This window comes from Hyposmocoma kahamanoa, unplaced genomic scaffold (assembly GCF_003589595.1).
Source record: "Hyposmocoma kahamanoa isolate Upper Pololo Valley unplaced genomic scaffold, ASM358959v1 232, whole genome shotgun sequence".
Lineage (NCBI taxonomy): Eukaryota > Metazoa > Arthropoda > Insecta > Lepidoptera > Cosmopterigidae > Hyposmocoma > Hyposmocoma kahamanoa.
The window spans coordinates 8589665-8602022 of NW_020653750.1; the positions used below are offsets into that span (position 1 = coordinate 8589665).

The 12358-nt window shown below is 33.8% G+C and overlaps 2 protein-coding genes across 2 annotated transcripts; both read left to right on the top strand.

Annotated features, from left to right (window-relative positions):
• Positions 1 to 465: 465 nt before the first annotated feature.
• Positions 466 to 3678, top strand: LOC113228656 (protein argonaute 18-like). Its single transcript, XM_026462012.1, has 3 exons — positions 466 to 554; positions 2240 to 2642; positions 3404 to 3678. Exons 2-3 carry the CDS (start codon positions 2249 to 2251, stop codon positions 3676 to 3678), a joined length of 669 nt encoding a protein of 222 aa, XP_026317797.1. The 5' UTR covers positions 466 to 554; positions 2240 to 2248.
• Positions 3679 to 4277: 599 nt separating this feature from the next.
• Positions 4278 to 7934, top strand: LOC113228440 (ankyrin repeat domain-containing protein 27-like). The gene is made up of 2 exons (XM_026461741.1): positions 4278 to 4386; positions 4491 to 7934. The coding sequence occupies exon 2, from the start codon at positions 4493 to 4495 to the stop codon at positions 7238 to 7240; it is 2748 nt and encodes a 915-aa protein (XP_026317526.1). The 5' UTR covers positions 4278 to 4386; positions 4491 to 4492; the 3' UTR covers positions 7241 to 7934.
• The last annotated feature ends 4424 nt before the right edge of the window (positions 7935 to 12358 follow it).

Sequence of the window (12358 nt, forward strand, 5' to 3'; positions counted from 1 at the left end):
TACAATTATTATATAAGTTAGTTTTAAGCTGTCGGTTTTCCTTTAACATAAATTTAAAAAAAACGGAACGCAGTAATGCTCACATTACTGCTTGGCGGTGCTTCCTTTACGAACTCTTTCACAAAGGAACTACTGCTACTAGAAAAATACTATGTATATTTTTATAATCACTTAACATGACTTAGCACTGAAGCATTTGAATCTGATTGTCGTTCCCATCATGAGTCACCTTCTGAACCAATGCGTGATTTCTAAATTTGTGTTACATATTTATAAATAGCAATTACATTATAAGTTTCACCTGAAAATTCCCCATGAGAAACTCGTAAATATTGAATAGGTAAGTATATATTTGTTTATGTAGTTTGCTAGTTATATATTGTTGTTTTTGAAAACTTCAACACTAGTGGTCAATTAACAAGTTGCTACTGGCCGTATATATTGAAATCACGAGGTTGATCTCATGCAGTCGTGAAAAGGTATCTATCACCTGAATACTTACTCGGATTTGTTGAAAAATCTAGAATTCTTAATTATTTAGATAACTACATGAGGTACGTACATACCTACTTAAAATTTAATTTTTCATGATTACTTTTTTCGTCGCCTTGAATAGTGAACACCTACTCGTCGTATACGCGTTTTCACATAATTCGTTTTTATTAATTTTTGTTGCAGAAAATCTTATAAACTTCTTGCTCAAATACATTATTAAAGTAACATAGTATCTGAAATGATTGAGATATAATTTTACTAATTAAAATGCTAATTACAAACATTGTTGCGTTTACTACATTTTACACCACATAGAAATCACATACGAGGTTTTCAGTCTAACACGACGTTGTAGAGTTTAGTGCCACGATGTGTTAATTTTTTAGGAGGAACTCATACATCCTAGCTCTATAAACTTTGTGTGAATACTCATCAACGCAAGTAAATAAACACGTAATATTTCCGAGAACTCCTCCTAAAAGTGGTAGAGTTTGACTGTGAAAATAGTATTCCATAAACTGAAACTTGGAATATAATTTCCCATATTTTAAACTTTTTTTAAACTACCCCCAAAACATCATGCAGCGGTGTATTTATTAATCGAAGGAACATGTTTATTTTCCAAGTTAAACGCGATAGAAAAATCGTTTAACCTCCTAAGGCCCTGTGTAAACATCAAAATGTACATAATATGTGAAGTAGTTCAAACCCAGATAATAAATCAGTCATTGTCGGACTAGTGTTCACTACGTAATTTCCGTGGCAATTTTTCTTATTTAAATATTGAAGTATATTATTATGGTGTGATTATTAAATAATATTTCACGATACAATACTCGAATATTAAATAACTTTGCACGATAAAAAAAATCGACTTTTAATTAATAAAAAGTGCCACGGAAATTAGATAAGTAGTGAACACAAGTCGGAGAATAACCGAAATATTACTTCTATAATCACGTAAATGCCCAGTGTACATTATAACGAAAATATCGTATTCAAATTTAGCTCTTATCATTCTATGACCTTAGTGTATCTAGAAAAATACTTTTTTTGTACAAAACTATTATTGCCTGGAACTTCTATGTTATATTAAACGCCCAAATGTGCATTTAAATGTATTAATGCACATTTGGGCGTTTAACGCTTTTCCCATTGTAGTTTGCTAGGTATTAGAAGGTTAAAAGGAAACAATTTTCACATCAAATGCATTGCGCAGTGCTTTACGTGTACACATATACCTAGTGCAAATGCCAGCAATAGAGCTCCTTGTGAAAGAGTTAATCCAGGGAAGTACTGCCACCTTACCCATTTCTGCCGCAAAGCCGTAATGTAAGCATTACTGCGTTTCGGTTTTGTAGTTTACTACTAGGGTTTTGTAGTTTCCTACTAGGGTGTTGGTGAAATTACAGGCACATAGTTTTTTCAACTTATGTCTCAGGATGACGAGCGCAGTGGAAGTGCCTGTCAGATCTGTGCGATTTAAAACTCTGAGTGGCACTGCAACTACTATAGACCGGCGTGTCGCTTACCAGCAGGCGCATGACTTCTTTGTCCCGTCACTTGGTATCGTAAAAAATAAATAATAATTTTCGTAGAACTGTTGTATAGGCTTCCTTAGAAGAGACTGTTGACGTCACACTACAATTATTAAATGCTCTCTGAAACAAAGCAATGATATTATACATTAGGTAGGTAGGTAGGTACTTATTCACTTCTGTTCGAAACCTTTTTATACTATTAGTTACAGAAAATGAACGCAACAGCCTTCTTCGTCGTGACGCTGTTATTCGAATTACAAAGTGTAATTTCATCAAATGATCAAAGTACAAATTACATTACTGAAAGAACTACAAAACCTACAAGTGAATATAATCCTTTAGAGCATTTAATAATCAACCATAATGAAGATAAACAAGTTGATACACCCATTGTGAAAAATAAAGTAATTGAACAAATTACAAATTCTCCAAGACGTGTACAACCATCGACGGAAAGCAACATAGAAAAGATTCCGCCAAATAATGCGAAAAATCCTTTGACTGACTTCACATCAGATGGCAAAGGAAGCGGAAGAGATAGTTCCTCAAAAGCATCAGCCAGAGTAAAGCGACAGTATTATCCTTATCCAGTATATCGAAGACCATGTAAGTAAATCGTTAATACAAACGTAGAATTCTTAATCTTATAAGAATAAGATAGGTACATACCTATAAAATAATATTAAACCACTATCGCTCCGTGAACACCCAAACAATGACTATTTGGTAGGCAGACTTTGAAATGCTGGAAGGCCCTGCACAAGAGCGTAAAGAGGTAATTTTCAGGTTAGTTTTCTCTACCTAATTTTGGTGGTTCTTTTTATTATTCAAGTATTCATACCACACTCGAAAATAACTTTATTTTTTCATGATAATATTTCAGAATATTTAAACAATAAAAATTGCCACCGAAAGCATGTAGAGAAAACCAATCTGAAACTTGTCCAAAGATTGGTCAATGGGCTTTTTAACACCGTCCATTAATTTTAAATGGTCTACTCCAAAAATTTGGCCAGTGCCTAAATTCATAAAAATAAAAAAAAACCTAAACATACACAAACCTACCTTAAGATGAAATTATATAGGTAACAAACAACTACTTAAAAAGCAGGTTCTGGATAATTATTATAGATTAATAGATTCGGAGTAGGTACCTAATGAGATCAATGTCGTGATTTCCTAACAAATCGCTTATTAAATTATTATAGACGCATGAGAGTTGAATATTTGACTGCATCATTATAATACCATTTTAAACTAGGTACAAGTATATATGTACATTTTTAAGTACCTATATTAACTTTCATTAAAAAACTTATTATTTAATAAGCATAATTATTAAAAGAGTAAAAATTTGCTTCTTACAGACTATCCTATCCCAATTATTATAGGAGGAGGCGGTTTTCCTGTGCGAGGATTCGGTGGAAGAGAGTTTGGAGGTAGAGGATATGGAAGTAGAGGATATGGAGGTAGAGGATATGGAGGTAGAGGGTTTGGGAATGGAGGGTTTGAAGGAAGAGGTTTTGGTGGGAGAGGTATTGGCGGGAGAGGTATTGGCGGGAGAGGTATTGGTGGGAGAGGAATAGGCGGATTCGGGGGACGAGGAGGTGTTGGTGGCGGGCGCGGCGGCGGCAGAGGGTAAATGAAGAACTCTTAAAGAAGATAGCCACACATCAGCTGCTGCAATCAGATAGAAAATTTGAAGTAATTTTTACGTATTGTTTTTAATGTATAATATGTATTATTTAATATACATTTGTTTTATTTTATTTTCGAAGCCCCTAAAATAATTTTGAAACGAAAACATGCGTCAGCTGTTAGCTGGATTCGCTCTGGGCCTTTTGGAGGGAAAAGTGTCGTTTTTATTTTGACTTTCAACTATTTTGTGAAATCTAGTTTAAAGTGGAATAGGATAGTGCTATTGTGCCTTAATCGAATATTAAAACGCGAAATTATACGAATCTCGAACTAAAATACCCGTATCGGCCCGTTCTAAGGAATCCCGAGTCAATCCAAACACGCCGCCTCAAATTGCCTATCCTCTTTGTGGCAGCCATATTTACAGAAACATAATTAAGGTAAGACATGGCTCAAAGGACTTATATCCAAGCCAAAATTATTAATAAAAATAACTGTTAGCTGTCTTAAGTGACATTTGAAACTTTTGACTTACGGCGTTTCTTTTGAATCTGTGTCGGTGAGTTCGGTGACTATTTGTTGAGCAAGTTGTGTGGTTTCACTAGTTCCTGTTTCTAAATTTTATGTTAATTGTATGCATATTTCAAATATGGTATAATTACCCGTTCAAATCCAAATGCGTGGCGTCGCCGTAAGCAGATTTACGAAACCAGTAAGTTTGCCAAATGCATTACTTTAACTTTTAATTTTGTATTAACTTTTTTATTTTGATTGAGCTTTTTGTGTATTTAACATTCCGGTAATTTTCCTCTGTAGATATGGACGGTGGTTACGACGAAATAATCTCCGAAAACATATTTTTTGTGGAGCTCAAGAACGAATACCCAAATTTATTTCAACACTGCATAACGCATTCTTGGATAATATGTGTGCCTCGAATAGGAAGTCTGAACACGCGCGTTTTTACTGTAGAAGATTTCTGTGCTCATATACTCGTGCCGAGCGATGAGCTGCCAGAAACTCATTACAGCACACTTACTGAGAAACAAATAACAGTAGCAAACAAAGTCCTTACATTAGAAGTGACTAAAGGACTTCCACTACAAAGCCATATTTTGTTTGAAGAAACATTCTATACAGAAGACTTTATGAAATATAAAGTATGGTGTATTGAGACCCCTTTAGAACCATCAGCTAATGTAGGCGACAATGCTACCACTAAAGAATATCTTTTGACTATCAATGACTGTATAGACCTGCTATGGACTCAAGCTGCTGGCCGTCAAGTCCTTGACCAGATTGAGCACTGTGTACAGACATTTTTAAAGAAGAACCAATTACTGCCTATAGCTATAGGGCCACTGAAGGATGCCGTTAGTGAGCTGTACACACAATGTCTTCAGATTGCATTACAAAACCGAAGACTTCGAGAAAAATCAAAGGCTTGCAAACAAATTCTTGAAAATATAAAACTAGCTGTGGAGAGTTACATGCAACATTTACTCTTTGATTTCATATTTAAACCAATTTGTACTTGTTGTGCTTATGAAGATGCACATCTCAACAAAAAGATTAGAAATATGAGTGAAATACAACTCAGAGACTTGGACATCAAAAGAAACCTGTACCATGCAGTGCCAAAGGCAAAACAAATACTTTCAAAGATGGATTCTTATGACACAGTTTTAGAAAAGCTTTTATGTTTGAAACAAGCTTTGAATGCTATTGATAAGAAAGATAGCAGTAACAATGTTGTTCTGCTTACTGCTGATGACATGTTACCAGTATTCGTGTTTTTAGTCATTAAATCTGGATTACCAAATTGGTACAGCCAGCTCACATACATCAAAGAATTCCGTTTCAGCGGTGTAGGCAAAGGCGAAGCAGATGAAAGTGCATTCCTTATAACAACTTTGGAAGCTGTAATAGAACACATTCAATCTGGTGCTTTAGCTGGACCTCCTGACCCTGAAGCTTATTATTATGAAAGTAGTTTAACAGAACAAAATTTACAAAATGGTAAAGAGAGAAGGAGCAGTTTGACTGAATCAATATCAACATCTGATACAAATAGTAAAGAAGAAACATTAGAATACATATTTGACTTAATCAAAGCAAATCACTTTGAACAAGTGAACACTATACTGTTGAGAAATCAAAAACACATTAATGACATTGAATTGAATGGAAACAATCTGCTAACAGTCTTGGAAGATGATTCTTCAGATGAATATGATGTCGACGCGTATGAATCAGAAATATACCAAAAACTCTGTCACCCTCTATGTAACTGCAAGAAATGCTGCTACAAAATCTCGAGGAATCTCTTAAAAACTTCCCCTACAGTCACATCAAGGGACAGTCATGGCCTTACAGCTTTGCATGTTGCATGCATCCATGGCAAGGCCACAATAGTGGAAACACTAATAGAAATAGGTTCAGAAATCGATCCCACTGACCTGAATGAATGCACGCCACTCCACTATGCGGCATCTAGAGGCCACCAGAATGCTTTATTATTACTTTTGCACTCAGGGGCTAACATAAATCGGACAAATATTGATAAGAATACTCCACTCCATTTATCTGTCAATAATGGTCATATGAATTGTGTTAAAGCCCTAATTTACTTTGCTGAACATAGTCGCAAGAAATTGATAATAAACTGTACCAATGAAAGTGGTCATACACCACTGCATATGGCTTCAAAATGGGGCTATGAGGGTATCGCCCGATTATTGATAGAGAACGGCGCCGAACCCTCTCTACAAAATCGATATAATAAAACCGCATTTGACTACGCACACAACTTAAGGATATTACAAGTTTTGAAATCTTGTACGCCTAATTTATATGAATACATTCACATTACAACTAGTGATGTAAAAGCATTAAACTGCAAAACTGACAATCCTGTTTCTGTCAAGTTGCAAAAGTTACACATGAGAAATAATGATGTTAACAATGCTTCAAAAGCAGTTGAAAACTTGAAAAGAATTGATAGAATTTTAAAAGCTATATCATATGGTGATGTGAAATTAGCGTGCTTTTATATGGGCATTGATTATTCAGTTTACGTTGACAAGCCAAATGGATTTTGCCACCCGCTATGCGAGTGTGAATCTTGTAAAAAGAAGACAGAATTGTTTACTTTAGATTTTGACGTAAATTTCTCTGATACGAATGGATTTACCGCGTTACATTACGCATCCCGGTATGGCTTGGACGAGTTGTGCAATATTTTAATATTGAACAGAGCTAACATAAATTGTTGCAATAAGAAAGGCCAAACAGCATTGCACTTAGCGGCTTTAAGTAATAAGACTGTTGTTATAAGATTATTACTTGACTATGGTGCCAATGTAAACGCGATTGACTTGAATGGAAATACACCTCTACATGATGCTAGTGAAATGGGAAATATTGGCGCCACTAAGATATTGCTTTCATACAATCCTGACATCACTATGTTGAATGGGTTGGATAAATCTGCTCTAGATATAGCTAAAGATAAGGTGCACCTTACTATTATTGATTTGATTGAAAAGCAGATTTTAAATTGTTAGCAGCCAGAGTTATGTATACTCAAAACTTCTCATTTAACTTGTAATGGGTGTGGTTATAGAAATAGTCCGATATAAAAAGCGACCTTGAAATAATGATCTAGCCAATTATGGAAACTATAAACAGGTATTTCATAACTTTAGTTATAAGATAAAATGAATGTCTTATCAATATGATTATTTAAGATAGTACTGCCAAAATGTATAGTCGGCCTTTTGCTTCTTTGTAATAAATAAAACTGCTAATGTAACTATGTCACATGCTCAGAAACGAATTTATAATTAATGACTCCTTAATTTTTGATAATGCGTAGTAAACATTGCCAATGAAACACACACAGCTCACAGGGTTCAACAAGATCCTTTTGTAGTGTAACGTCGTTGTTCGTACGTAATACGTCACTATGTACGTAAATAGGATTATTCACTTTTACCTCATTGCTCATCTCCTTAGCCAAAGTTCAGTTATATTTTATTATGGTGTAAATTTTGTAGGATATATATTTTCCTTGTCGCCATTCCATTGTATGGGTTTTATAATGTTCATTACTTTCATACAGCTTTATTTAACCAAAATGGATATCTCTCTGTGCCATAGAAACACTGCCGTCTTTATGTATACTAATTTCTAAGACTGATTATTTTTATTTTTTAAGTAGGTACTATTTATATCGCGGACTACTTTATTTGTTATCTATCACATTTGACAATAAAAGGTTTATGTAAATATAATACTATTTTCTTTACTAAACTATACCATAACAAGGGAATTAATCATTAAAAAAATGGACATAATGTAACTTTTAATCATGTAATATACATAAAATATAAATATACAAAGTTTGAGCGTGTTCACAATACATAAGTACCACTAATGATATTCCTTGGCGATCATACATATTACATAACCACTTGTGCAACATTGGGGTTCATTTGTATAATGTCATAATATCACTTGATAACAAACTTATTTTAAGTATCATTATATACTTATTATTAAACTGATTTTGTCTAGTGAAGTTAAGAAGAAATTTAACGTCGTGTTACCTAATGCTAAGGGTAGTTTTATTTTTTAAATTTAGAGACATTTTTAAGATTGTTAATAAGTAAAAGGACCAGAGCCCAGGGCAATTACGTATATCCATTGAGTGTATATCTTAGAGCGGTTACACGACGAATTTCAGCAGCGCGTCTGCAGCAATTCAGTAGCGATGCAGTCGCTAATCGTAGTTTCACAAACGCGTTTGTTTCGCTGCTGAGTCGCCGTATGTAACGGCTCTTACCCACTTTTGGCCACTTAAATGACATTTGAAACTTTTAACTTCACTGGAATAACAGATTAACTAAAGTGAATCCTGAAACCTATCTTGGTATAGCCTAACATTAATTTTTAAATTAATTTTTGTACGTTTAGACATATAAAATAATCAATTCTGCATAATGTTTTACAAAAACTTAATATAATTTATTATCGCTGTCATGTACTGAGAACCAGTCCTGACCAACACAATAAGAGTCTACTTACAAAAATTGGACCTTATGTCGTCTTATTTGTTGATGTTTGCAATGCTCAAAAAGAGCAATTGTATAACTTTTTAGTATAAATTGCAGATGTACCGAGGTAAGTGTACAAAGGTCCAGTTATGAGACAAAGTGCAAAATACCGCCCAATTTTTATAATTAAAATCCAATCATTATTGTGTCCTGTTTCACGCCTTATAGTTGAAGAATGACTATAGTAATTCTGTAACACGTCACAATTAATTTGTGACTTATGTTCACAAAATTAAGTAGAGGTTCTAACTTAATATTAACCCACTTCGCGTCCTAGAGACACACGGTGCTGAGACATACGTTTCTAACGATTTTGGTATTGTAAGGTCCTTTAGCCGCACATCCACCATAAAAAAAAATTACGAAATTCTTTAGGGACACCGTGTCTCCAGGATGTGTGACGGGTTTAAAATGAATACAATAATATTATTTACAATAAATTCTCTCTTCTTTAAAACTACAACTTAATTTGAGTAGCGAGTTAAGTTAAAAAAATGCAATAAATTAAAACTATGTTAATGTGTATGTTTACGTACGACATAAATAAGAAATTTCATATCTACAGTATAGGATTCTATTTTATTAAAGGGGGACATATTTGCTTCGTCATATAAGGAGCCGTAACAGTCCTATTTCTGACAAACAATTTAGTGGTATATGCATATAAACGGGGTTTTATCCATTTCCTAATATATGGTGGTGGCGCCAGTGACCGACAAGCATCACTGTTCGACTTCTATTTTGTATTTGAAGGTAAGTAAAAATAATTTTATAAACGTATATTCATTAAATATACATCTCAAGATTGTTTACATTTAGTGAAGTACCTTAACAAATGGACTATAGGACAAAATTTTCTACCACCATACCATACCATAGTAACACGTTTCTTATTAATCAGTGTCAATTACTAGGTATTCATTATTGATGGGTTAGTTAGAGGATTTTTTTTACTGAAGAAATTCTTGTTTAGGTTTTTTTATAGTAATAACTATAATAGTTTTTTTATAAAACATACTACAACATAACCATTCTCGAGGATTGTAATCTGTGAAGTAAAAAAATCACTATTGATAATTGTTTAAAAAAAAAAGTTATTTCAAATTTAAAGATACACTTCCCTTAAAGTGTCGATCATTGGTACCATCACATTCTGAGAGTTTATAGATTCGATATTGACAGAGTAGTTTATTTACACAGAGTGGCAGCTCGTGAAACGATCACGAACAGTTGGACCTAGTTAAACAAAAAGGATCTAATGCATATCCAGTCACTTTCGAGACATGGCAGTTTGAAGTTTAAAATGTTTCTCACTCTTGTTTTATTTTCAAAACTTATAATGTCATGTAACTCCAGAGATATTTACTTATGTTTATGTTGGATTAAGGACTTTATGAACCGTTTTGTACATATAACTCATTTTTTGATAATTTTGTGGATTGGTTCCTTTTTGCTTAACTACGGCTACGTCCAATTAAAGCAACTCAATTGGATTTTATATTCTCATATATCTTTGTTTCTCTGTATACTCTGTATACTGTGTACGTTGTATAGGGAACCGATTACGTTTTCGGGAATGACTATAACTTACATTGTGGTCGGGAATTTCTTTTTACACAAACATGTGAAATTTACTATCCATTATTCGTCTGTTAATCCAAATTAAATTTATTTGCACCCTGCACAAATATAAAATAACAGGAACATTTCACACTAAAATGATTAACTCTTAATCGAATGTCTTTCTCAGTTTTACAACACTGCCACCCTTATAATAAACAACGTAATCGATATTTTTAGTGAAATTGAGTTATTAACATAGCTGGAATCAGCGACACCAGATCTAAAACCCTATAAGGGGTTTTTTTATTAACCGACTTAAAAAGGAGGTTTTTCAATTCGACAGTATTTTTTGTATGTATGTATGCGATTACTCGGCATTTGTGAACCGATTTTGACGATTCTTTTTTTTATTTGAAAGAGCCTCAGTATTGGTCCCATTTAAATTTGAAGAAAATATTCCACCTTTAAAGGTCGCAAAGTAGAGGTGAATTCGCTTTCACGCACTTTTCGGTAACCGATTTCAATAAAGCATGCCAAATAGATGTAATGCCACAAAGGAGATCCGCCAAAATGACCCCAGGCCCGGCGCCAAAATAATGTAACTCAGTTTTTAGAGTAAAAATAGCCATAATATTATATAGTTTCGGTATTGCTAAATTCACGTGCTAACATAGTTTTTTTTGCCTGTTGAATTTTCATAGGCGCTTTATGAAAAATTCTATTTATTAGAGAAGCGTCGTCCTTTTTAGTTCATTAACATTGTAATAAATAATTATGGCATATAAGCATGTATATCAATCATATTATTATTATTATTAAATGAAACTCAACTCACTACAGAAGAGGCCAACAAATCACGACTAATAACCATGTGTCGTTGGGTTGTAGAAACTGTGAATGGCAAGTTTAAAAATAGCTTTAAAATCTTCCGCAACAGAATGTTTAACAATACCTTAACGAAAACATTCACAGATTTCAAAATAGCAGCGGCTTTGATAAACTGCTTTCAGGAGCCTTACAAAGACAGTAGATTTACTGATGATTTTATTGCATCAATAAACCGCAACATACATAAAACAAATCTGTTGGCCGCGTATGTTTTAGAAAACAATTTGAACAGGCAAAGATCATCATTTACTAGACTGGATGCAAACAATCCAGAAGTATCAGATTTTCCGGAGCTGACGTACGAAGATCTGATAAAATTCGCTATAGGCACGTATCACCTCAAAATAGCACGTTCGTACTGCAGCGAACACACGAAGAGAACTGGCGTATATGAAATCGAGGTTTACAGACACTCAGAACAAATAAATATAATAAATGATCGAGTTATAAGGTCACAGTCGCATACAAACAACGTACTGATTCGCTGCAGAATTAATTCACGTCATGTCAGATCAAACACTTATTATACCTATTTGTTATTTAATACTGCGGTTTTTGGAATCGAGGCAGTGAAAGAACATTACTGTTCCTGTTATCACGGGAACAGAACACTGGGAAGTTGCGCCCATGTAATAAGCGTCATGTACTATTTGGGTTGGGCTAGACACAATGAACGTGATTTAGACCACCCAGCTCTAGGCTTAGTTTTTGTATTAGTTGATTTAGAAAACTAAGTCCATCAAACATATATTCTGTCGAGAAAATGAAAATATATATTATTTTATAACCATACTAAGTGTTTTATTTTACACATAGTTTCGAACATCTAATTTATTTTTTCATAGTTCACAGTACAGTACATACATGCTTATATGCCATAATGACTAATTACAAGATTAATGAACTAAAAATGACGACGTTTCTCTAAAAAATATAATTTTACAAAGAGCCCCTATTAAAATTCAACGGGCAAAAAGACAATGTTAGCATGTGAATTTAGCAATACCGAAACTATATAATATTTTTGCTATTTTTACTCTAAAAATTGAGTTACATTATTTTGGCGCCGGGCCTGGGGTAATTTTGTATGGGATTTGGCGGATCTCCTTTATCAGG

Coding starts and splice junctions, on each gene's coding strand:
- LOC113228656 (XM_026462012.1), top strand. CDS start 2,249: ATGAACGCAACAGCCTTCTTCGTCGTGACGCTGTTATTCGAATTACAA. Junction 2,643..3,403: donor TCCAGTATATCGAAGACCAT/GTAAGTAAATCG, acceptor TGCTTCTTACAG/ACTATCCTATCCCAATTATT.
- LOC113228440 (XM_026461741.1), top strand. CDS start 4,493: ATGGACGGTGGTTACGACGAAATAATCTCCGAAAACATATTTTTTGTG.